This window comes from Paroedura picta, chromosome 7 (genome assembly GCF_049243985.1).
Source record: "Paroedura picta isolate Pp20150507F chromosome 7, Ppicta_v3.0, whole genome shotgun sequence".
NCBI lineage: Eukaryota > Metazoa > Chordata > Lepidosauria > Squamata > Gekkonidae > Paroedura > Paroedura picta.
In genome coordinates, this window is record NC_135375.1 from 111,262,227 (window position 1) to 111,286,583 (window position 24,357).

General features: G+C 46.8%; 1 protein-coding gene across 9 annotated transcripts in view; it reads left to right on the forward strand.

Annotated features, from left to right (window-relative positions):
• Window positions 1–24,357, forward strand: part of KCNMA1 (potassium calcium-activated channel subfamily M alpha 1) — a 581,951-nt gene that overhangs the window by 329,375 nt on the left and 228,219 nt on the right. For all 9 annotated transcript variants that reach the window (XR_013232722.1, XM_077345959.1, XM_077345953.1 and 6 more), the window contains exons 6-7: window positions 17,200–17,275; window positions 24,198–24,273. Coding sequence is in view for 8 of the 9 variants with exons in the window: in XM_077345959.1 (XP_077202074.1) it covers window positions 17,200–17,275; window positions 24,198–24,273 (152 nt within the window). In the remaining variant the exon portion in view is untranslated. The remainder of the gene's footprint in view (window positions 1–17,199; window positions 17,276–24,197; window positions 24,274–24,357) is intronic.

Consider the following 24,357-nt stretch of genomic DNA (forward strand, 5'->3'; position numbering starts at 1 on the left):
CCTAATTACTATCTTTTCCTGTGTATCTCCAGAACCTGGGCAATTTCATTATGCCGTATGTTAATTTGCCCTCTGACTTCATCTAGAAGTCTGAGCTGATTATTTTTCATTCCACGACATTGTACCTGAGGGATTTTGGGCTGTATAAAATGGAGTATTGTGTTCAGATCATGGGAGGTGATGGTACTGCTTTACTCTGCTCTGGTACTGTGTTTAGTTTTGTGCACCCCAGTTGGAGAGAGATGTAGACAAACTGGAGCGTGTCCAGAGGAGGGCAACAAAGATAGTGAGGGGTTTGGAGACCAAGACATATGAGGAAAGGTTGGGGGAGCTTGGTCTGTTTAGCCTGGAGAGGAGATGACTGAGAGGGGATCTGATAACCATCTTCAAGTATTTTAAAGGGTGCCATATAGAGGATGGAGGAGAATTATTCTCTCTTGTCCCAGAGGGATGGACCAGAACCAGTGGGATGAAATTAATTCAAATTTGGTGGCTCTGTATGACTTGGGTACCTTGAAGGTGGAAGACTTTGATATGTTCATGCAGATCCTTTGTGAGTGTTTTGAGGACCCAGCTGCAGTACCTGAACCAAGAGTCCTGGGCTGCAGTGTGTTACACAGGAAAGTTTTGCCTGCTAGCCAGCAAGATCCATGAGTGGTTTGAGGAAGATGTTATAGTTTAAGAAACCTTTGAACAAAATTCTTATTCTTTAAAAAAACTAGTTGATCTGGCAATATGCCCCCACCCCATGAAATATAAATGGGAGTAAAGGAGAAAAAAAAGGCAAGTAGAAGGGTAGACATATCCTGAAGTGCATCCAGGGTAAGGATCTGTCCATCTGCTACTAGAAGACCGCCAGTGAGGGGGAGCCCCACACCTCCTTAGGCAGCCCATTCCACTGCTAAACAAGTCTCATAGGATCCTAGAGTGGGAAGGGGCCATGCAGGCTAGTCCCACCCCCTGCTCAAGGCAGGATCGGCCTCAGAAGATGGATCTGTTCAGCCACTGCTTGAAGTGAGGGAAGCAAGTACACTCAGCCATGCATTGTTGAAATGGAGGCAAAATACATGGCATACAACATGTAACTCCAGACACACCCCCCCCCCCCCATGGGAACCCAAGGAAGGCAGGATGGCTTCAAATAAGAACCAGACAGGGAGATCCCAAGGTTCCATTCCGGAAGGGAATGGCGATGGATAGGGAAGCGGTGAGAGATACAAGGGGGGTGGGTTGGTAGGAATGCAGGAAAGCACACCATAATAAATGAACATTAGGACAATAAAATGGCCAACAGGTCCAATCCACTACAGACCCTACATAGCTAGTGACCTAAATAAACAATATAATATCATGGCAGAAACTACAGGATTCCGACATCTGGTGCTGTTCTCCATGGAATTTAAGCCCATTAATGCAGGTCCTCTCTTCTGCCATCAACACGAACCGCTCCTTGCCCTCTTCCAAGTGACAAACTTTCAGATTCTTCTTCAAGAGAGCCATCCTGTCCTCTTCTCCCAGTCCTTGTTGGCCTCTGCCTAGTGCAGCCTTTTTCAAGCTTTTTTACCGTTGAGAAACCCCTGAAACCTTCTTCAGGCTTCCAGAAACCCCAGAAGTGTTGACATTGTGCAGAAGATGGTTGGGAAGCATAACCCCTCACCTTCTCACCCCTTCCAAGGCCATCATTGGCCATTTTGGGAGGTAGGAGAGGGGTTGTCTTGTTGTTGTTAGGTGCGAAGTTGTGTCCGACCCATCGCGTCCCCATGGACAATGATCCTCCAGGCCTTCCTGTCCTCTACCATTCCTCTGAGTCCATTTAAGTTTGCACCGACTGCTTCAGTGACTTCATCCAGCCACCTCATTCTCTGTCGTCCCCTTCTTCTTTTGCCCTCGATCGCTCCCAACATTAGGCTCTTCTCCAGGGAGTCCTTTCTTCTCATGAGGTGGCCAAAATATCTGAATTTCATCTTCAGGATCTGGCCTTCTAAGGAGCAGTCAGGGCTGATCTCCTGTAGGACTGACCAGTTTGTTCGCCTTGCAGTCCAAGGGACTTGCAAGAGTCTTCTCCAGCACCAGAGTTCAAAAGCCTCAACTTTGATGCTCGGCTTTCCTTATGATCATATAACCCAATAATTTTTTTAACTAAAAATGTATTAAATTAACTCCCACCAATTTGGGAAACCCTTCCAGGGCTGTCAGGAAACCCCAGGGTTTCACCATTCGCGGTTGAGAAGGCCTGGCCTAGCGCCAGGAGAGCCCTGACGTTTTCTCCTCCCACCTGCTTGTTCTTCAGCCCCATCAGCGAACTGGATGGGAAAATGTCTCCGCCAGCACTTGGCTGGAAGCCCCCCTTTTCCTGCCAATCTCTTATGGAGATAAAGTGGCTCATCACCTCAAATGATGGAGAGATGAAAGAATAATACTTAACCCACATGACAGACTGCCTCGCTGTCTCTTGGCAAAAACATTCCCTTGGGTCACCTTCCCATAGCAAAGTCAACACAGATCCCAAATAAAACACAGTGCAATAGATGTTAAAATACACCATGGCAGATTCAAGAAGCCACAAGAATTTGGCAGCAGGACGTGTCCCTTCCAGATTGGCGTCTGCCAACAGACAAGAGATTGGGCAAGGGTCATCCGTAGAGGTGCCTGCTCTGGGATTTGGGGGTGGTGGAGCCTGAGGAGGGCGGGGTTTGGAAAGGAGAGGCGGGGTTTGGGAAGGGAAGGACTTCAGGGGGTTACAATGCCAGGGAGCACCTTAGAAAAGCAGCCATTTTCTCCTGGGAATTGATCTCTGCTGCCTTGAAATTGATTGTAATCCCAGGAAATCTCCCGTCTCCACCAGGATGCTGATGTCTCTGAGGGACATCCTATCCATATTTATTTTGTTGATTTGTTTTTTAGTCCATTCTTCCCTACACAGGCGACTTGGGGCCATTTACATCAGAGTTTATACACAGTTAACACGTAAAAACACAGTTTGAAACTATTCAATAAGTAATTAATTCGACTGATAAGAGTGGGGCTCCTGTAAATAAGTTAATAGGGTTGTTCAGTTTAAATCTACTATTTCCTTTAGTGAGGAAGGGGAGAGGAGGGGAGGGGGCCTGATATGATGTTCTGTTTACTCATTTGGCCTAAGCCGTATGCCCCGTGGAAGAGCGTGTTTTACAGGCCCGTTAGAGGAACTTTGATAGTTCCAATAGGCCCGGATCTCCACTGGCAGCTCTTTCCATCTGGTTGGAGCCAGGGATGTATTATGATCGTGCCTCGGACCTCAAGCTGTGGTCCTCGGCAGGTCCGCATACACGACAACCCCCTCGGTGCCGGGTTTCCCTTGAGGCTGCTCTGGAAACCCCAGCTGGTTTAAAATGTGATGGCGCGGGACTTCATGGGAACCCAGTAAAGGGCACACATGACAACCAGTGGTCTCCCAGTTGCATTGGCTCCAGATTGGAGACTGGATAAGGCTGAAGGTTTTGGTATTAGGTTTCAAAGTCCTAAACAGCCTGGGATTGATTGATTGGTTGATTGATTGATTGACTGGACTTCTAGCCTGCCACTCCCAGGATGGCTCATAGCGGGGAACAAAAATCAGATAACACCCAATAAAACTCCTATTAAAATTCAGCAGATCAACCCACAAGCTTAGCGGCAAATAGTAACCATCCACCCCAGCCCAGCAGCCTACCACCTGTCATAGGGAGGGAGTGGCAACTCACCCGATGAGTTACCGTACTCTGTTGAGCTGGTCCACCCTGTGGAGGGGCCTTTGATCTCACATTGCTCTGGCCTCATCCAAAGGCCTGGCATAAGAGCTCAAGCTTGCTGGCCCTGTGGAACTGTACCAGCTCCGTAGAGCCCTCAGCTCACCCGGGAACTCATTCCACCAGGTCGGGACCAGGACCGGATTAAGGCCAGGCGCACTTCCCTGGGGCTGGGGATCTCCAGTAATGGATCTATGGGACTGCCTTTTCTCCTATGCCCCCCCATTGGACATTAAGATCATCTGATGGAAATCTGCTTAGGATCCCCGGCCCACAGGAGGTGAGATTAGCTTCAGCCAGGGCCAGGGCCTTTTTGGCCTTGATCCCATCCTGATGGAATGCTCTGCCAAGAGAGATTACAGCCCTGTGGATCCTTAACCAGCTCCGCAGGGCCTACAAGACAGCTGTTCCACCAGGCCTACGGTTAAGGCCCTGATGGGCCACCAAGAAATGGTGATCCCCCCCTGGAAACTGAGGGAAGGGCTGTCTCCAAGGAGGTCCCCCCCCCATTAAAACCAGCGAGGGACAAACTGAATTATAAAAGGTTTTACTGCGTTATATTTTGTGATTTTAAAAATATTTTGTTGATGTTATCCCGTGTTGTTGCCCACCCTGAGCATTTACGGGCAGGCTATGAAAATGAAATATATTATTTAATGTTCTTCAGGTATGCCGACGATTTGTAACTTCTCCCCCAAGAAAGCATGAGGGGATAATAAATGCAAGGCGTGGTTTTAGAGAACATTTTTTAAAAGAGCTGTTATACAATCCTGTAATCCACAGAAGTGCAGGCCTTGGACAGACGCTGCCGCCAAACAGCTGAACGAGTCCTGGGAATGCCGGTGGGGATTTCGGAAGGGCGCACTCTCCCTCTCCCCTTCCTCACAAAGAGAAATGTCCTTTTCAAACTGAATGCGGCTGGGGCATAAGAAATGCTTTGAACATTACTTGCATGTGGGAGGAGATGGGGAGGCCAGAATAAGTGGGGGTGAGACCCACCTTTCCCAAACTGATTGCTTCCTTTGTTTCCATTTCATTCGTCTTTTGCATGTAGCATTACAAACACACGTTCCTGGTGGCATTACGATAATGTACAGAAATAACCGAATATACCCTTCAACAAATGGTATAGAGTATACACCACAGTTTCAGAGGTGGATTCTAGTCCAGGAGCATTTTTGAGACCAACCAGATTGGGGGGGGCACTGGGGGGGATGAGCTTGCGAGAGTCACCTGATGAAGGTAGCTCTGACTCTCAAAAGCGTATCCCTGGAGAAATCTGAAATGTGCTGGTGGTCTTGATGGCTGCCCTGGAAGGGACAACTGCCAGTTTCAATAACAGCTGAGGTAGAGTCCGAGAAAGAGAGCTGGTACTCTGGGGAAGAGACATCTTTGGCTAACGGAAGATTTATGATTAATAACAGAGCTGAATCACCTTGTTATTCGATACACGCTCTTATTGAAACTTCCAACATATTCCGTGAAAGATACAATTTTCATTTTAACAAAACGTATTTGCTGTAAGCATAAAGTGCCTTCATGTCGCAGCTGACTTCTGGCCACCCCAACAAGGGGTTTTCAAGGCTGCTGATACTAATATTATTACTATTATTACTATTGTTATTGTTATTATTATATTTACATGCTGCCCTTCCTTGCGGCTCAGGGCACTGTACAACAATCATTCCAAAAACGTAAATATTGTATTAAAAACCATAAAGCAATAAATATAACACAGTATTGAAAATTTCAAAATCTCAGGAGACATTCAGCACAGAAGGTTATTAAAGGAGGCCCATTTGATGTTATTGGAATCATCAAATGCTTGGTGGAAGAGCTCCATCTTACACCCCCCCCCGAGAATAGCAAAGCAAACTGGAGAAGTGAGCAGAGCATCTGTCTGCTTTTCCACACCCCTCTACTGTTTATCTTGGCTCTCCTTGTAGTCCCTTGGAGCTGAGAGGGGAATGAGCCAAGGCCACGATAAGCCTGCAGAACCTAACTTGCACATGGCTAATTTTCAAGGTGAGGAAAGCAGTGCATTGCCAGGATCTGGGATAGAGAAGGAAAGACATCAGAGGTCTCAGCATCATTTGGGAGGGCCCCGGCCAAGTTACCTTGTAGTAAGAAAGCATCTGAGAGGAGTTAATCAACCCTTGCACCAGCGCTGGTGCCTGTCTTCTGCAGCGTTTGTTTTCTGGCCTGCATTCACTTCCGTTTCCCTGACCAAACCAGTAGATGTGTTTCCACATTATCAATGAATTAAATAAAAGGATAGGCACCAAACTACACTTCTTTGTCACTATTCAGTCGCCGTACTTAGATGAAATTCTTTACTGTAGAGTCCTACTAGAATAAATAACGGTACTTAGAAGGTATATCAGTGAATAGGATTGTGCATGTGTGGCACCTATAACCTTTCCCCACGTCGCCTGCTTCCTCCATAGCAGAGAACAAGGCTTGTATCCTCTGCTGTAGGTATAAATTCAGTAACCAGACCCCTGATGGGGGGGAGTGTCACCTGCTGGTATGCCTCACTTGCCTGCTGATGATCAGCTGGCTGTTGTGGGGGACTTATCCCCAAAAGAGGACCCATTTGACCACATGACCAGAAAGTGGTGTCATCACATCCTGGACATTGGGGCAATGCTGTGGTATTTGGGCAAAACCTCTATAGTAGAAGCCAAATTTACCATAGAGTTTTTGCTCAAATACCAGGATGTTGATCCAATGTCCCAAATGTGATGGCATCACTGTATCATGTCTGGGCCTACCTGCTTAAAAAGGAACAGACATCTGCATTTATTATGGATTGTATAAGTCATCATTCCTGACGTGCGTGAAGGCTTAGCTTGTTTTCTTTCTTTTGTGAAATAGTTGTTTTAACAAAATCGAATTCACTGAATTATCGTTTTCTTCATCTGAATAAGACCCTAGTTGGAAACAACAGGTTTTATTGGTGTCACCCATAGCTAGGGAGTATTGAATGTAGCTTGTTTCTACCTACTCCTCTGCACCTGAATGTTCCTCTTAACTGAGAATTCCTTGAAGGTGCCACAGTGTCCCCACCCACTCCTTCACATGGATTACATGTGCAAAAGTCAGATGTGATTTTTGCCCGCAGTCTCCCCCGTTTTACTGGGGGTCAGTACTGTGCTGTGAAAGGGGCAGTTTTCACAGCTGGCAGCAGCATTTTGCAGGAGAGTGAGCAAGTGGCTCAGAGCATCTCCTTTCTGCAGAAAGAGTCATCTGTCCTCTTTCCTGTAGCTGGGGGGTGGGGGAGCCCGGGGGAGGGCATAAAAGAGGCTTATGTAGTAATATCCGGCTAGAAGATGGCTTTTAAGCTGGGGTACACAACACAAATCAGAAGAGTGTCTGTACTGCTGGCTTTTAGCTCTCAGCAATTTGTCTCCGTATTTTGGAGACATTCTGCTTTAGAAAGCCTGAGTGAAGGAGGAAGTAGGCACTGACTCTATTTTTATAGAAATAATAATCTTTTGCTCTCCCTCAGGCTACTTAGTGACTACGTAATCTTTTGTTTTCCTGCTCTCTTCATAAGTCCCGAGTGCCCAGAGCCCTCGCATGTGCTGCAGGATTGGTTGGTTGGTTTAAAGGGATCCTTATTCTGATGTGGCCTAAAGTTTAGGCCAAACCCATTTTGCCCTTGCTTTTTTGCCCTGACGGGATGATTCCCAGCAAGATTTTGGTGTATCACAACCCCCCTGGGGGCACGCGGACGGAGACCTACACGGCTCCCCGACGTCGGAAGAAGTCTCACGGGGACTTATTCAAAAATGGATACCGAATCAGGACTGGGCGTGGCCATCGAGACAAAGAAGATCAACATACTTTTCGACAGACGTTGGTGTCTTGTTATAGGGTCGGTTCCTACTGGGGTAAGGAGCTTCTAAAGGGTTTTGTTTCCTGATGCAGGGCCCAGTGTGATTTCTTTGTTGTAGTAGTTCTGGTACTAATGTTAATTGATTTCCAACAAGATTTGTATCATGGTGACAAGATTGCATTTGCGGGCGCAGCTTAGAATTGGGTGTCAATACTTCCAGGAGATTCCTTAGGAAACTTTCATTTAGTAAAAGTACTTTTCCAGATGATTATACTGTTGTTGTTGTTGTTGTTGTTGTTGTTGCTTTAATGGAAGCTGGATTTTTTATTGAGAAAATTTGCCTTATAATAAACATAAAAAGGTAATCCTGGTGATCAATCTCACAGTCTGTGTGTGCTTCACTCCGTTTTTGTTTTATTGACTTTATTTAGTTTTTTTAAAATCATAATCTTGTTTTGTATTCCAGGAGGGGAGACTTTAAATTGTTTTGTAACATTAAAAACCTCTTATAACTATGGGCTTCTAAGACACTATAGAATCATAGAATCAGAGAGCTGAAAGGGTTCTCCAGGGTCATCTAGTCCAACCCCCTGCAGAATGCAGGAAACTCACAACTACCTGCTCACCCATAGTGGCCCTATTTCCATGCCCAGGTGATGACTGCCCCCCCCCAAAAAAAAACCCAAGCAGTCTGAAGTAGTCAGAGAAACCACAAAATTCTGGATGATGGATTGTCAGTTTCGTATGTGTTTCCTGTCTCAAGAAAGCCTTTTCCTTCATGACTTCATTGATGACTTCTAAAAATAAGTATTTCTTCGCAGTGCAATCCTAGGTAGACTTGTATCTACTAAATCCATGGAGGTCATTGGCCTTAGATGGGCAAAACTGTTGAGGATGGCACTGCAAATATCACAGTCTTGGTGGACTTTCCCCCTGCCCATGGTTGCTTCCAAGATCGCTCCTCAGTTTGATTGATAGTAAAGCATGGAGCTTCCCTCTTCCCTTTGTGAAGTTCAGGTTGCCAACCGTGTGGAAATGCCATTGATCTCCAGGTGAAGGAGGTCAGCTCTCCTGGAGGAAATGGCTGCTTTGGAAGAGGGACTCACTGGCATTGTATCTCTGTCCTCCTCAAATCTCCAGGACTTTCACAACCGGGGCCTGGCAACCCTGTATTTTTTTTTTGGATCTTTCCATGTTTTTACTTTCCATTCTCTGTAGGGGGTTTGGGGATCATTTCATTGGCTAGGAAAATAAAACCTTTTAAATTGCATTTTAGATTCCCATGTGAAGATCAATGAGACCCCCTCTTGCTGATCCAACACAGTTGCAGTGCCAAATCAGCCTAAAGTAGTCACATTATATTCTGATCTCACCTCATCGTTTAATTGGCTTAATTCTATCAGATTTTGGGTGTGAACTACTTTGACCTTGCAAGAATAAGTCCCAACTTAAAAGCTGCTGGATAGCAGATCTTCAAATTATTCGTAATCTATGAATGACAGACCTGTGGCCATTACTAATTAGGGCTGACATTAGAATAATAGAATCATGGAAGGGGCAATGCAGGCCATCTAGTCCCATCCCCTGCTTATGGCAGCATCAGCCTCAAGCATCCAGGAGAAGGATCTGTCCAGCTTCTGCTTGAAGACCTCCAGTGAAGGACAGTTCACCACACATGGCAGCCCATTCCACATAGTTTAAATCCATTGCTGTGGGTCCAACCCTCTTCTGCCAACAGGACCCTTTCCCTGCCCTCCTCCAAGTGACAACCTTTCAAGAGCTTCAAGAGAGCAATCCTGTCCCCTCTCAACCTCCTCTTCTCCAGGTTGAACATTCCCAAGTCCCTCACCCTGTCCGCATAGGGTTTGGTTCCCAGTCCTCGGATCATCCTTCTTGCTCTCCTCTGCACCAACTCGATTTTGTCCATGTGCATTTTTAAGTGAGGCTCCCAGAACTTTACACAGTATTCCAGGTGTGATCTGACCAATGTGGTATACAATGGGACAATGACATCTTGCTATTTTGATGTGATGCCTCTGTTGATACAACCCAAGACTGCATTTGCCTTCTTTACTACTACATCACACTGTCTGCTCATATTTAGCCTGCAGTCCACAACTACCCCAAGATCTCGTTCACATACACTGCTACCCAGAAGTGTGTTTCCCATCCAGTATGCATGCTTCCCATTTTTATGACCCGGATGTAGAACTCTGCACTTCTCCTTATTGAATTGCATCTTGTTCTCATTCGCCCACTTTTCCAGAGTATTCAAATCTCATTGGACTCTATCTCCATCTTCTGGGGTGTTCACTGCTCCTCCCAATTACATCTGCAAATGTAATGAGGATTCCCTCCACCCCCTCTTCCAGATCATTGATAAAAATATTGAAAAGTACATGACCTACTACCAAGCCACTGCTCAGGTCCTTCCCATCTGAAGAAGTACCTTTGACAACCGCTCCTTGGGTGTGGTTTTCTAGCCAGTTCCCTATCCATATAACCATCCAAAAATCCAGTCTGCAGTCCTCCAGTTGATCCATCAGGACATCATGGGGAACTTTGTCCAAAGCCTTACTGAAATCCAGGTAATCAACTGAGTTTCCATGATCTAGTAAGCCCATCACTTGTCCAAAGAAGGAAACCAGACTCATCTGGAAGGACCTGTTGGAGACAAATCCATGCTGAGTTCCCTGGATCGACTAATGTCCTTCAGATGTTTGCAGATTGCCTCCTTTAAAATCTTTATCTTACCTGCAACTGAGATCAGAGTCACTGTCCTCTCTTCTTTGAGTATTGGGATAACATTTGTTCTGGCACTTCTCCAGCCCTCCAAGAGGTCTGAAATACAATGGACAAAGGTTCCACAAGCTCTCCAGAAACTTCTTTGAGCACTTTCAGGTGCACACCATCTGACCAGTGCAGCCAGTTGCCTCTGGACAACCTCTCTGTCCATGTCAACCTGCCACTCAGACACTATCCCTTGCCTACCACCAACTCTGGAGCTGTCCATGTTCTTCTGGGAAAACACAGAGGCCAAATACATACTGAGCCTTTCTGCTTCCTCTCTGTACTCTGTCTGCATCTCTCCATCTTCCCCCAACAGCAGGCCTTTGGCCTTGTTTACCTTAAGTTTGCTCCTCATATGTCTGAAGAAGCATTATTATCGTTTCATATCATTATCTTAGTATCTTTTTCTCAAGTGTGGCCCCTGCCTCTGGATGCATAAATCCATGAATTGAGACCACACTTACCTATATCAGATTCTTCTGCAAACATGGCTGACCCCCCCCCCCCAGGTTTGCAGAAACATCTGAAATCTTAAAAACAACAACAACAGCAATGCAGGGAGGGTTGGTAATTGGCTCAAAAGTAAAATAGAATTTTCTGCAAAAGCGTGAGGAATACACCTATCTTTAGTGGTTGTCAGAAAATCTCAAAAGCTGTGCTGGGTGTGGTGAAAGGAGGAGGGAATTTCCTCCCCAAAGTCTCACTGGCCCACACTCCTATTGATTTAATCTTTACATCATCCTTGCCAGGTAGGTGCACTGGAGACAGTTACAGTCCTAGGAAATTTCCAGTTAACACCTGGAGGTTGACAACCTTAGTCAGGGAAGCATCTCTAGCAGCTTTCTTTGGGAAATTTGTTTTAAGGTAACCCTTTGCTTTGCCGTAAGCAGTGGGGATCGTGAAGGGGCAGGAGGCCTGCCCCTTATCTGAGGCTGAGAGCAGGGTGGCCAGATCTCCCCTCCTTAGAGGACGCGTCCTCTTTTGTTGGTGTCCATACTCTTTGGGGCTCCTTTAAAAAAAATGGACCTCTTTTTGTGTTGGAAGGTTAGAAACATTCCTAGTGGGTAGCAAATATCACAGCATCCATAGGAGGGGGATTTAACGTGAGATTTGGCCCAGGGATCACTGGTTGGGATCAAACAGCTCCTCTTTTTTGCTTTTCCAAAAACGCCTTCTAAGCCACAGGGCAGTTTATCTCTGGGAACTGCCTGGTCTCCTCACCCCCCAACACACACACACTTTTTTTTTTTGATGTTCTGATTATTTTGCGTAGGAGTTCCTCGCGATGTGACTTAGCGCCTATGGGAAGCTCTGCCAGCTCTTGGGCTGGCTAATCCTATCAAAAACGTGCATTTAGCCAAGTAGATTGTAATGGCTCAGAAATGTCTGGCTAAAATCTTCAATGCTGTTTCCCTGAGATTTATGAGTTTCCATGACCTAGATTATGTTTGCTGCTTTCCCATAAATCCAAAGGCATTTGGGGTGAAAGCCCCAGTCCCTAAATAAGTCGTGGATGGATATCACTGAGAGTCTGGGGCATTCCTAGAGCTTAGGAGGGGGTCTTGGGAAAGGCTAGAAGGCTGTGCCATTTCTCCAGAGAAATGGATATCTGTAGTGTGAAGACAGGCAGTAATTCCAGGAGATCTCCAGGCCACAACTGGAGGTTGGCATCCCCATTGCCAGTATTCTGTAGCACTTCCCATGTTCAGGGCTGTCTTAGACACCCTCATTATCTTTTACAGGATGGGAAAATTTGGCATAGATGGCGTTTCACGCGCACACGAAAGCTCATACCTTGGACAAACTTTGTTATTCTTAGAGATACCACTGGACTCCAGCTTTTCTCCAGCTTGGTGTAGTGGTTAGGAGTGTGGACTTCTAATCTGGTGAGCCGGGTTCGATTCTGCACTGATAAGATTGTTCTGACCAAGCAGGAATATCAGGGCTCTCTCAGCCTCACCCACCCCACAGGGTGTCTGTTGTGGGGAGAGGAATGGGAAGGCGACTGTAAGCTGCTTTGAGCCTCCTTCGGGTAGAGAAAAGCGGCATCTAAGAACCAACTCTTCTTCTTCTTCTTCTTCTTCTTCTTCTTCTTCTTCTTCTTCTTCTTCTTCTTCTTCTTCTTCTTCTTCTTCTTCTTCTTCTTCTTCTTCTTCAGTAGGACATGTGTGTCAGAAATGTTGCATTTGTCTTATTTCTCCTTCTGCCCAACTCATTCTCCTTCTCCCATTTGGCCCTCCAGATGGGCCAAATGGGAGGGGCAGGCTATAACACTGAAGGAGACGAAGGCCTGGAGACTGACAACGGACCTCCAGACTCCAAAGATCATTTCCCTAGAAGGAAATGGCCACTTGCAGGGTCTCAGTCTGAGAGAAACAGGAATCTTGGAGTGCAGTCCCTTCGCCAGCCACACTCCTCTCCTGCCCAAAGCCTCCCCTCCTCAGGGACCTCCCCCACATTTCCAGGAATTTCTCAAGTCGGAGTTGGCATCCCCCAGGGCACTCCCGGAAGGTCCCAATGCATGTTCATTGGCACGTGATTGGCTTCGGGCTCAAACAGACAAGCTGGTCAAAGAGTCGGGCGAACCATTTGGTCTCATCATTCTCCTACCTTTTAGGTTGATAATTGAAAGGAGAAAAGAACGTGTTGAGCTCTTTTCTCCATTCAAATGCTAATGTTACAACTATCCGTTATTAATATTATTGTATGGTTTTTCATATGTTATAGATTGTTTCATGTGTTGTTCATGTGTTCCATGTAAACTGCCCTGAGCCTCCGGGGAGGGCGGTATGTAAATTGAATGAATGAATGAATGAATGAATGAATGAATGAATGAATGAAGAGCTGACTTTGGTTAGCAGTACTGAGTGAAGGTTGCAGGATGGAACCCTCCTCTTGTTCTTGCACCTCCCGAAGACAAATTGTGGCTGGATAAATCTCCGGATTGTGTTTTCTTGGGAAACACCTGGAGATTTTGGGGGTGGAGCCTGAGGAGGGTGGTGCTGGGGGCGGGCACCATGCCATCAAGGCCACCCTCCGCAGCAGCCATTTACACCAAGGGAGTGGATCTCTGTCAGTTTTAATTGTGGCAGATCTCCAGCCACCACCTGGAGGTTGGCAGCCCCTACCTACATCACAAACCTATCCTGTGATCAAGCATGATGCCACTGTAGAAGTGATCTGTCCACATTTATGCTCGGTAACTCAGATCTCAGAAAAGCCCCACATCCCCCCCCAGTGCTATTCCTGCATGGGGCATAAAGGGGGGGGGCTCTGAGGTCTCTTGCAAGAGGGGGCAATCAGATAAACTTTCCTCCATCCTTGTGCCTGAGAAAATCCAGGCAGAATCAAATTAGTTAAGACTAGGATGGAGTATTTATCAGAAAGAAGAGAGTAAAATGTATTCTAAAGTGAAGAATTAATAGATGCAAATATGTATTTCATATATATATAATTTTTTTAAAGGACATGTACTATAATTATACGAGCCTCTTGTGGCGCAGAGTGGTAAGGCAGCAGGCATGCAGTCTGAAGCTCTGCCCATGAGGCTGGAAGTTCGACCCCAGCAGCCGGCTCAAGGTTGACTCAGCCTTCCATCCTTCCGAGGTCGGTAAAATGAGTACCCAGCTTGCTGCTGGGGGGTAAATGGTAATGACTGGGGAAGGCACTGGCAAACCACCCCGTATTGAGTCTGCCATGAAAACGCTAGAGGGCGTCACCCCAAGGGTCAGACATGACCCGGTGCTTGCACAGGGGATACCTTTACCTTTAACTTTACTATAATTATGAATGAAAGATGTAATTGTGAAATTTTGATTTCTAATAACCTTTTTTGGGCATGTGGTACTAGAAAACGAAAGAACCTGATTTGTAGATGGTCAGAGGTCTTTTCTAAATGGGTTTTTTTTGTGTCATTGTATGTTTTTGTATATTGGGGGAGGCTATTGTGGGATGTTGGTAATAGTGTTTCATAGGTTTTGTGTCTTTTCTGTTGTTGCACCAAATGTTCAAGAATGATAAAAACAAATTTTAAAAAAGGAAAGGAAGAAAATCCAGGCAGAATCCAAGCCCGAAGAAAGTCCTTTGTTGGACTAACATGCCCATTCGGGGGTGACTCCTCAATCCTGGCTACTTTCTCACGTCCCAAAGAATCTGGCTGATTTGAAAGAACTAGGAGTCTGCTTCAAAGCAGTTCCCTGCGCCAAATAGAGAAATCTCTCTGACTTCCCAGCCAATCAGCTCTCTACTGACAAGTGATTTACAAATTAATCAGGCCAGCCCGGTAGCCCGGACCGCCAGCCTCCAGCTGGGCCCTGGAGGGCTCCCGAAATTATAATTGACCCCGAAGAGATGGCTCAGGGGGGGGGGCTTTTTGCGTGGGATGGAGAGGGGCCATGGCTTGCAGGAAGTCCCAGGTTCAATCCTTAGCAGCATCTCCCGTTTAAGGGTGATGGGGAAGACCCTGGAGAGCCCCTGCCATTCTGAACAGACTGAACTGACCTGGATGAGCCCACGTCGGATTCAGTAGAAGGCAGCCTGATAGGAGAGGGAAGTTTTTCTCCCTGTCCCAAAATACCTGAACTTGAGGGTATCCAATAAAACTGGGGGGGGGGGCAGTAGGCTGAGGACAGACTGGGGGATGTAATACTTCACACAGAGAGTGATCGAAAATTTGGTGCCAGAGGATGTAGTGATGGCCACAGGAATAAGCAGCTTCCAAAGGGGATTAGATAGACTCAGGGAAAATAAATCTATCTGCATCTGCTAGCATTGACTGAGGGGAACCACCACATTCAAGGGCACTGAACCTCTGAGCCCCAGAACCACAGGTGTGGCTGTCATCCGGCAATATCTGCAAGAAGGGCGTTTTTATAAAGAGACTGGAACGGTAGAGGAGTGGAACAGGGATGGTGGGGCATCTTGAGCATGGAATAGAATGGCAGACCACTGCAGCAGTTATTGTCATCATCACTGGCTTTCACTGCATGGTTTTTTATATCGTCATTCCAGTTTCTGTGTTGTTTATAGAAACAAATAGTTCAACATGTCAGCCACTGCACAACACATGCTGCCTGATGGCAATGTTTCCGTTGTTCAGGTCTCTTTGAGTTATAATTCTGGGAGAACTCCAGGTCCCACCTGGAGGTTGGTTACCATAGACCAGGAGAGAACCACAGTTTGACCACCCCAAGCCTCACTTCCTACCCCTCATTGACTCAGTCCCAATCTGACCCCTGTTGAAACTGGGTAGAGACTCTTTCTCAGTACAGAAAACTCAGCATCATCTCGCTCCTGACCCTCCTGGGCAGAGTCTGCACTTACTTTGTTTATTCCGTTGTGGATTCTGCTGAATCCAGATCGATTTGAATTCGGGTCTTCCTTTTCCCCCCCTTCTCCATTGAAACAGAAAAGTTCTGCACATGGGAAGGTCAGAAGGGGAGGGGTGAGCCTCTTTCTTTCTCTTCTTGAACAGGGGGGGGGGAGGGAGGATTGGAGACAGCAGAGGAGGGAGAAAAAAACCTCCTCTGAGGCAAAACTCTGCTGAGAGAAGTTAGGGCTTCCCCTTTAAGGCAAGCTTGTAGCCTGTGAACGAGGAACTGAAGCTTGGCCAATCAGGGCTTCTCTACCACAGAGTCCAGCAGCAAATTTGGAACAGGCAGAACTCTGCATGCGTTCTCATGCCGATTTTTCAAATATTAAGGGGTATATCCACTCTAGGATATTGTGGGGAAAAGGTAGGGTCACTCCGGATCAATCATGTTTGTTGCAGAGGGAAATCACATTCCGTGTAGATGGCAGGGACTGAATCGACCTGGGATTGGAATAAAAGCTCCATGCAGATTCATCCCTGCCTTCTACAGCCCATTTTGAATGCGCATTGAATTAGTATAGTCTTAATCCCAGATGCGGAGCTCACAATAAAAGAATCAAAATGGCCAAGATCCACCACTCTGTCCAAGGCCGGGGTTCAATCCTGAATGCACGTCTTCATATGATTTTTAATCTTAATGTGCACGTAATAATAAATACTTGTATTTTAATTTTAATATATTTTTTTGCTCAGCCTTTGAGTTACTGAACTGGGCTAGCCAGGCCCATGTAGATCAGGGCATGGCATGGGGGACATCCAGGAACCCGTCCCCCCCCAAAAAAAAACACATTTCTTGCCTACTCTCATTTACCTTGTAGTCTTAATTGTCACACGTTTCCAGCTTTCTAGCTTGGAGATCCAGCTTAAGCATTGGGGCTTTGAGAGAGAGTGGAGTATTTTAACAAATTAATTGCCTCACACGGAATTATCACCTGAAATTGCACATGTCTTCTGAGGGGTCCTCTTTAAAATCAGGTTTTCACACCATTTCTCTTTTTAGGGAGATTCCTGGGAGGGGCAAGGTACTCCACACTTTCATGATTGCATCTCCGAAGCAAGGGCTCTCCTTTTGGAGCTTTTGGAATTCAAAGGCTTTAAGTTCCCGGATAGCACATTGTCTTTGTCCATCAGGCTTAGGAGGTGACTGATGCTTTGGGGTGCTCACTGTGGATGGCCCTTTCAAAGGTCAGCCAGTTGGAGTCCTGGACATGGTGCCCGAGGGGGCTGTGACACCCCCCTACACTTTTCCTGGTGACCAAGAGTTTAAAAAATAGATAGGATTTCAGTATTTTGAGAAGGGAGCAGAGCCGATGCTTGGGGCTGAGTCCGTATAAAGCAGCTTCATGTGTTCATGTGAAAGTCTTAAAAGGCTAAACATAACCTAATTTTTTTCTCTCTCTTTTTGTTTGTTTGTTCTTTTGTGATTGCAGGCTTAAGATTTTTACGAGCGCTTAGGCTGATTCAATTCTCAGAAATTTTGCAGTTTCTGAATATCCTTAAAACAAGGTAAGGCTGTTGACTTTTTGGGTTCTGTTGACTTTTTGGGTTCTGGGGGACATGGAAGGACCAATTTAGTCGGTACTTTCCCTCTTTTGATGCACTTGCTCTGTGAGTCCTCGATTTAGATAGCATTGAGGGAGTCTCTATGACTGTTTATGCACTGGAGGTTTCATGCCGGGCTGCAGGCTGGAGTTTTAGTCGTGGCAGGTTGCCCCATCTCTTCCTGCATCCACACGGGGGAGCATTTGGCCCTGTGCGCCTCATCTGCCCCTGATTTGTGCTCCTGCATTGAAGTTCCCAGTGCGTAAACAGTCTTTGGGGGAGTTGAGGGAGTCTCTTTGACATTTGCGGAGCTGATGGCCTCGCAGTCCAATCAGGGCCCTTCTGCCCAGTGCAATGCCCCCAATTATCACACTGAGAGGGAAGCCTTTTTAATATATTTTTTACTGCAGCAAAAATAGACCCAGGGGAGTTCCCAAATCTGCATGCTGAACAATAGAATTACATGGTGTTAAATACCCTTTCTTTGGAGGCTGGGAAAGATGATGCTCTAGCAGGATGGGCCAATAGCCTGGGGTCTCTACCCCCCCCCACACACACACACATACACATCCTGGGTACAGCCTACAGTCATTAGGCCAGCCTTCCAGAACCTGCTGACAGTCTTTGTCTGGCAACAATCTGAGCCCCAAGGTTCACACAGCTTCCCATCTCACACAAGGGCCAGCAATAATGGCTCCGGAGGGGTGCTAGCCATAGTGAACAGAATCAGAACCCCTTTTTTGTTTCTTGTTGCTTATTGGCTCCATTCACAAACCACACCAATCCATGATATCTTTTAAGAATGAATTCTAAATGCACGTAATCACTCCAATTCTGGTCAGCCTTCGTAAACTCTGCTTTTGTCTGGAGGCTGCTCAAGTATGCTGCTGTAGAACCAACTAGAATGAAAACGGGATGTCTGCATCGACACGTTATGTTGAAACGATTGATCTGAGTCCAAAAGCCCTTTGGAGACCACCAAGATATTTAGGATATGAACTTTCAGGAGTCAGAGATCTGCAATTTCGTGTGATCTTCAATTGTGCCTTATCTGGAACTGCAGGATATCTGTCTGCCTATATCTAAGTTAATCTCTTTTAAAATTTGTACAGCACAGTCAATATGCATGGTTAGCTAAAATAGATGGATCCCAGGCTGAATTAGTCTATAACCTAAAATAGACATTGGCAGTCATGTGCATCATTCTTTTATCCCCCCCCCCTTTCCAGCACTCTGTAACCGGCTACTAAATGGTCACCGATTTCCTCTTGTACAGAGAGACCACCCAATATAACAAAGGGGGAAAACCGATCAGGCTTTCTGCTTGGCCTCTCCCTCCCTTGTCCTTCAGATTACAGCCTATAAAAACCAGAATTTCGGATTGCACAAAGTCAAAGGGAGGGAGAAGCTCAGTGGATAGAGGAAGCAAAGTGTTTGGACTAGAGAGCCAATCCAGTTTCATTCATGCCCTCTTTGCAAAGGCAATTCGTAAGACCGTGATCATCTGTGAATCAGTTGCAACAGCTCACAAATAGAAAGCAGACACATTCGCTGCTGTGCCTGGCTCGGATGTAATGGTCAGGATGCTGGGCAGAAGCTCAATTGGAGATTAGTGGTGCCGTCAAAATCCATGAGATCTTTTCCCACGTAGTTTTTATCCCTTTATTTTTACTTTTGAAAAGTAAATGGACCATTTGTGAAGCATGAGCTTCAAAGTTAAAAATTGTCCATTTTAAAAACATGAACTATTCAAAAGTTTAAAAAAGAGAGGAAAGAATTAAGATTTGCTAGGCTGGGATGGAACGGGAAGGAGGTAAAAACAGTGATAAGTCAGCCCTGGTGAGCGCCCCCCCCCCCGCCCCCTGTATGAAGCATGGGTCAAGACTGGGAGAACAGAGAAGGAAACTGAGGGAAAGATGGGCTCATTTTTAATGCCTGATATGCTTATTGCATTACTTAAGGGAGTTTATAAGGCAGGGAGAAATGCCTTCACTGCATAAAAGCAAAGACAAAATGAAGGCGGGACTAAAATGGAGCCACTGGGAGTGAGAGGGGCTGATCCTGGAGGAAACCAACCAATCAATAGCACAGGGGAGGAAAGGAAGAAAAAAGCCACCCAGAATTTCTTATTGATGTGCAGAGTGATCTTATTGATGTTCATCTTATTGATGTGCAGAACGGCTGTCCTGTTATTCTAGGGCAGGGGGTGCCTCCCTTTCTGAGCTGCTAGGGCAGGGGGTCCTGGTGCAATACGGTGGGTGCATCTGCAAATACCAGTCCCCAATGGCGGCTGCTTCAAGACATGGTGAAGATCCTTAATGGCGGTGGCTTCTGCCAAATGAACCTTTGTTGAAAATCTGCGCAGTCAACCAAACCTCCACTGGGGAATCAGAAGCCCCGCCCACTTTTGATAAACACTTTCCTAAAACCCCAACTGTTCGGAGCAGTGTGGGCAAGATAAAACAGGGATTTGCATGTGGGCAGACCTCTCCTAGTCAGGCAGGAACAGGGAACTGCTAATGTAGCACCCTGATAGGTAGCTAAGTGCAAAGGAAGCCAAGCGTCACGTACATGTGGCTGAACAGACTGACTTGAACTGTCGTATTTATTTTCCATTCTTCTAGTAAATCGAGTCAAGGAAACCTATTCAAATTATTGTTGTTAATATCCCCACCCACCCCCGCCCCTCCGATTTCTATGATGTTTCAATGAAACTATAGCAGCTTAGGCTGGGCTGGGTCAGAATTAGGAACAGCACAGCTGTTTCAAAGAGCTTAAACAGTAGGAAATGATGGTGACTAATCCTGCCTCTATATTTAGAACCTGGACTGAAAAGACAGGGGCATTTCATAGGGGAGCAGGGAGCAAATTCTCCAACCAGCAAAATCATTACTGATCAGGAATTCCTCACTTCACCCCAACATGCATCAACAAATCTGTAAGACAGAAGTCCTTCAATTACTATATGGAAAGCCTAGTTACCAGCCCTAAAAAACACCAGAATTTTTTTGTTAGGGACTCAAAATACATCAGATATGACCTTAACGAATGGACTTTCTAATGAACACCCAGCCACAAAAAACACTTCCTAATGGACTTACTAATGAATTCCACCCTGACACAGGAAACGTACTTCCAGGTTCCTATCCGTCCCCTGGGAGTCTCCTAGGTAAGGCAGGAATGTGATGCATTATACCCCCACCTCACGCCCAAAAAATAAAATAAAATGCCCAGCAACTGTTCACATACTCCACACTTTGATATGGAGAGAATCATAGAGTAGATCACAGAAATGCATCCTGGCAGACCAGGAGCCGGTGAGAACAGCCAGCTGGAGGGGGGGAGGGGCAGGTGAAGGTCTGACCAGTGGAGGGCCACTTACGTTTGAGGGGGGAGAGTCAGAGGTGGGGGTGGAGTGGGAGAGAAGAGTTTGTTTAATTTGCATTAAAGTCTTGTGGAGAGATGAGATCTTGGCTCAGGTTCCCCTTCTGGGGCAACGAAGGTATTGCAGTAGGCCAGAAGGGTTGCCAGTCTCCAGGTCGTGCCTGGAGATCTCCTGGTATTGCAACTGATTTCCAGAGGACAGAGGTCAGCTCCTTTTTAAATTTTATTTATTTGTGGAATTTTTATCCCACCACACCCAGTGAACTGTCTCACGAAAGTTTACAACAGTGTCATAAAATACAATATAAAAATTATACAACCTGATTAATAAAAGTTTGTAATCCCCCCCCCCCAACAACAACAAATAAAATGGTGGGCTTGCAGCAACTCCAGAAGCTTGTTCCACCAGGTTGAGGCCAGGAATACCTCCCGGGGGCCTTGGACTGTCAGAAGATTCATACCCATAAGAACATAGGCAGTCCTGTAGGTAAGTAGGGCCCAAGCCGCGTAAAGCCTTAAAGGTTAAAACCAATACCTTTTTATCACTGGGGACCAATCAACACTAGACAATTTTACTGAGGCCCGAGGGGGGTTAGTCTTTTGCTGAGGGACGTCGCCGTCGCCTGAGCACCTGCTCCACTTGCTTTCCCGTTGGTGCCCTGACTTCCCGCTGCCCATTGGGGGGCACTGCTAGCAGCTGCTGCACAATGCCACACCAATGGGGAGCCCCAGCCATGGTGGCCACCGGAGAGCACCAAAGGTGAGCCGGCAGCAGAGTGGCAGGGCAGCCCCCGAGGCAGCAGCTGGGGAAGAGGGCGAGGAGGAGCCGCGTCCCAGTACAGACTGATCCATGGACCGGGACCGGTCCCTGGACCGGGGGCTGGGGACAGCTGCCTTATACCTGATCTGGAAGCAAACTGGTAACCAATGAAGTTGTTTCATTAAAGGCAGAATGTGGGCCCTCCAAGAAGACTTGGTAAGGACCTGTGCAGCTGCATTCTGTACCAGCTGCAATTTCCGGGTCAGGGATAGGAGAGCAAGTTATAGAAGTCTAATCTGGAAGTGACTATTGCATGGATCACAGTGGCCAGGTGTTCTGAGGTCAGGTAGGGTGCTAGTAGCTGGGCTTGGCGTCGATGGAAAAATGCTGTCCTAGTTACCTTGGTGACCTGTGCCTCCATAGAAAAAGAGGCATCAAAAATCACTCCCAGATTCCTGGCTTTCTTTTCCTGTCCCTTCTGACCCAGCCACAGGACCACCATTTTGGAGGGGTTGAGTTTTAGGCAACTCTTCCTGATCCATCCAGTTACAGCTTCCAAGCAATTGGCAAATGTTTCTGGGGGCTATCCAGCCGGCCATCCATCAGGAGATAGAGCTGGGTATCATCTGCATACTGGTGACATCCCAGCTTGTAACTGCAGACCAACTGAGCAAGAGGGTGCATATCCTTATCCGTTGTTCCTCCTCTTAATATTTGTGAAAAAGCCTTGGGGGTGGAGAGCTTCCTGGCTGTCCGTGATGGAATAGGGCCAATCAGGGCATGCAGCCAGCTTTGCTGGCCACAACCTGATTGGCCCTCCCTCTCCAGCTCCCGCCCTCCTTCTCTCAGACACCTGAGAGACACACACAGAGACACAGAGAGCCCTGCCAAACTGCCAGCGACCCCTGATTATCTGCTATGGCTCCTGCTGTGAGGGAGAGACAGACAGACACAGGCAGACAGACAGAAACAAACTGCAAAGGAGCCCCAAACTGCAAACGACCCTTGCATCCCTGCTAGAAGGAGCCCTGATTACCTCTTATGTGTGTGTGAGAGAGAAAGAGATTTGTGCCTGCCAGAGTCCCCTGGGTCCTAGCGCCCTGGTTGCAATGGCCTTTCTTGTTAGTAGATATTAAATAAGGTGGGAGAGAGCACCCCCTGTGGCACCCCGCACAGTACTGCAAAGGGGTCATTTCCCACTGCAACCCTCTGTGACCTGTTCTCAGGAAAGGAGGCCAGACACTTAAGGGCCATTGCCCCTATCCCCGTGTCAGCAAGGCGGTGGACTAAGAGCTCGTGATCAACTATATCAAATGCATCCGATAGGTCAAAGAACATGAGAATGGCCAACCCACCTCATTCCTGTTGGTGCCAGAGATCATCCAACAGGGCAACCAGCATAGTCTCCCCCACCCCACCCCGTGGCCAGGACAGAAGCCCGACTGGTATGGATCCAGGACTGAGGTTTCATCCAAAAACAATAAAAGTTGGTCTGCTGCAGCCCTTTCAACTACCTTACCCAGGAACACCAAATGTGATACTGGGCGGTAGCTGGCAGGATGCTGTGGGTCCAAAGATGGTTTTTTCAGGAGAGGGTAGACCACTGTCACCTTGAGCCACTGAGAGAACTCCCTGGATGACAGGGAGAGGTTCAAAATATCTTTCAGGGGAATGTCTATCCGCCGGTTGCTCAAGTTGAGCAGCCAAGGCGGGATGATTACCCCCCCAGAATTTTTGAACTTTTTGACATGTCCACCACATATGATAAAAGGAACCAACCTTTCCCCTACATTTCCAGCATTTTATTTCAAAGTTTCCAGAAATTTTACCGAACTGCTTAGGAGTCACGTACCAACTATAAAACATCTTGTACCGATTTTCTCTTAATAGCTGACATTTTGTCCGTTTCACAGTTTTGTACGATTCAAGTTCATCATCCGTTTCACCATACAATGTTTAACTTGCTCAGACTCAGTGTCAGACTTTAATAAGAGTTTGTACAATTGACCCTGTAAATGCAGCTTCATAGAATCATAGAATAATAGAGTTGGATGCGGCTTGACTTCCTCACACGATGATCTGTGGGCTTCTTCTGAATGAGCATCTCTGTGCTACTTCTATGACTTGATTTCTCATATGTAGACTTGTGAACCAATTTGGTATAGTGGTTAGGAGTGCGGACTTCTAATCTTGTGAGCTGGGTTCGATTCTGCACTCCCCCACATGCAGCCAGCTGGGTGACCCTGGGCTCGCCATAACACTGATAAAGCTATTCTAACTGAGCAGTGATATCAGGGCTCTCTCAGCCTCACCCACCTCACAGGGTGTCTTTTGTGGGAGAGGAAAGGGAAGGCGAATGTAAGCCGCTTTGAGACTTAGAATCATAGAACCATAGAGTTGGAAGGGGCCATGCAGGCCATCTAGTCCAACCCCCTGCTCTACGCAGAATCAGCCCTAAGCTTCTTCGGGCAGAGAAAACTTCTTCGAGCAGAGAAAAGGACTCTCCTTCTTCTTCTTCTAATTGTCTGTGTGGCGTTTTCAATGGTGCAGCGTTTGTAAGCAATGCCTGATGAAAGTTTTGAGACCGGTGACACCTCTGTGACCCACAAAGCTTAATTCAGGGTATTTGGACTTCTGCCACCTGGTCCTCCTGAAGGCTCCGGGAGGGTGGCCAGGGAGGGAGGGGCTGCCTGGCAGAGAGAAACCTCTGAGAACACCTGTCTGTTTCTGTCCTTTCCCCAGCAATTCCATCAAGTTGGTGAATCTGTGCTCTATATTTATCAGCACATGGCTGACTGCGGCTGGATTTATACATTTGGTAAGTGTGCTTCGGGTTGGTCTGAGGGGGGGGGGGGAGATATTTTATGATATATGGCTGCCAACCTCCAGGTGGAGCCTGGAG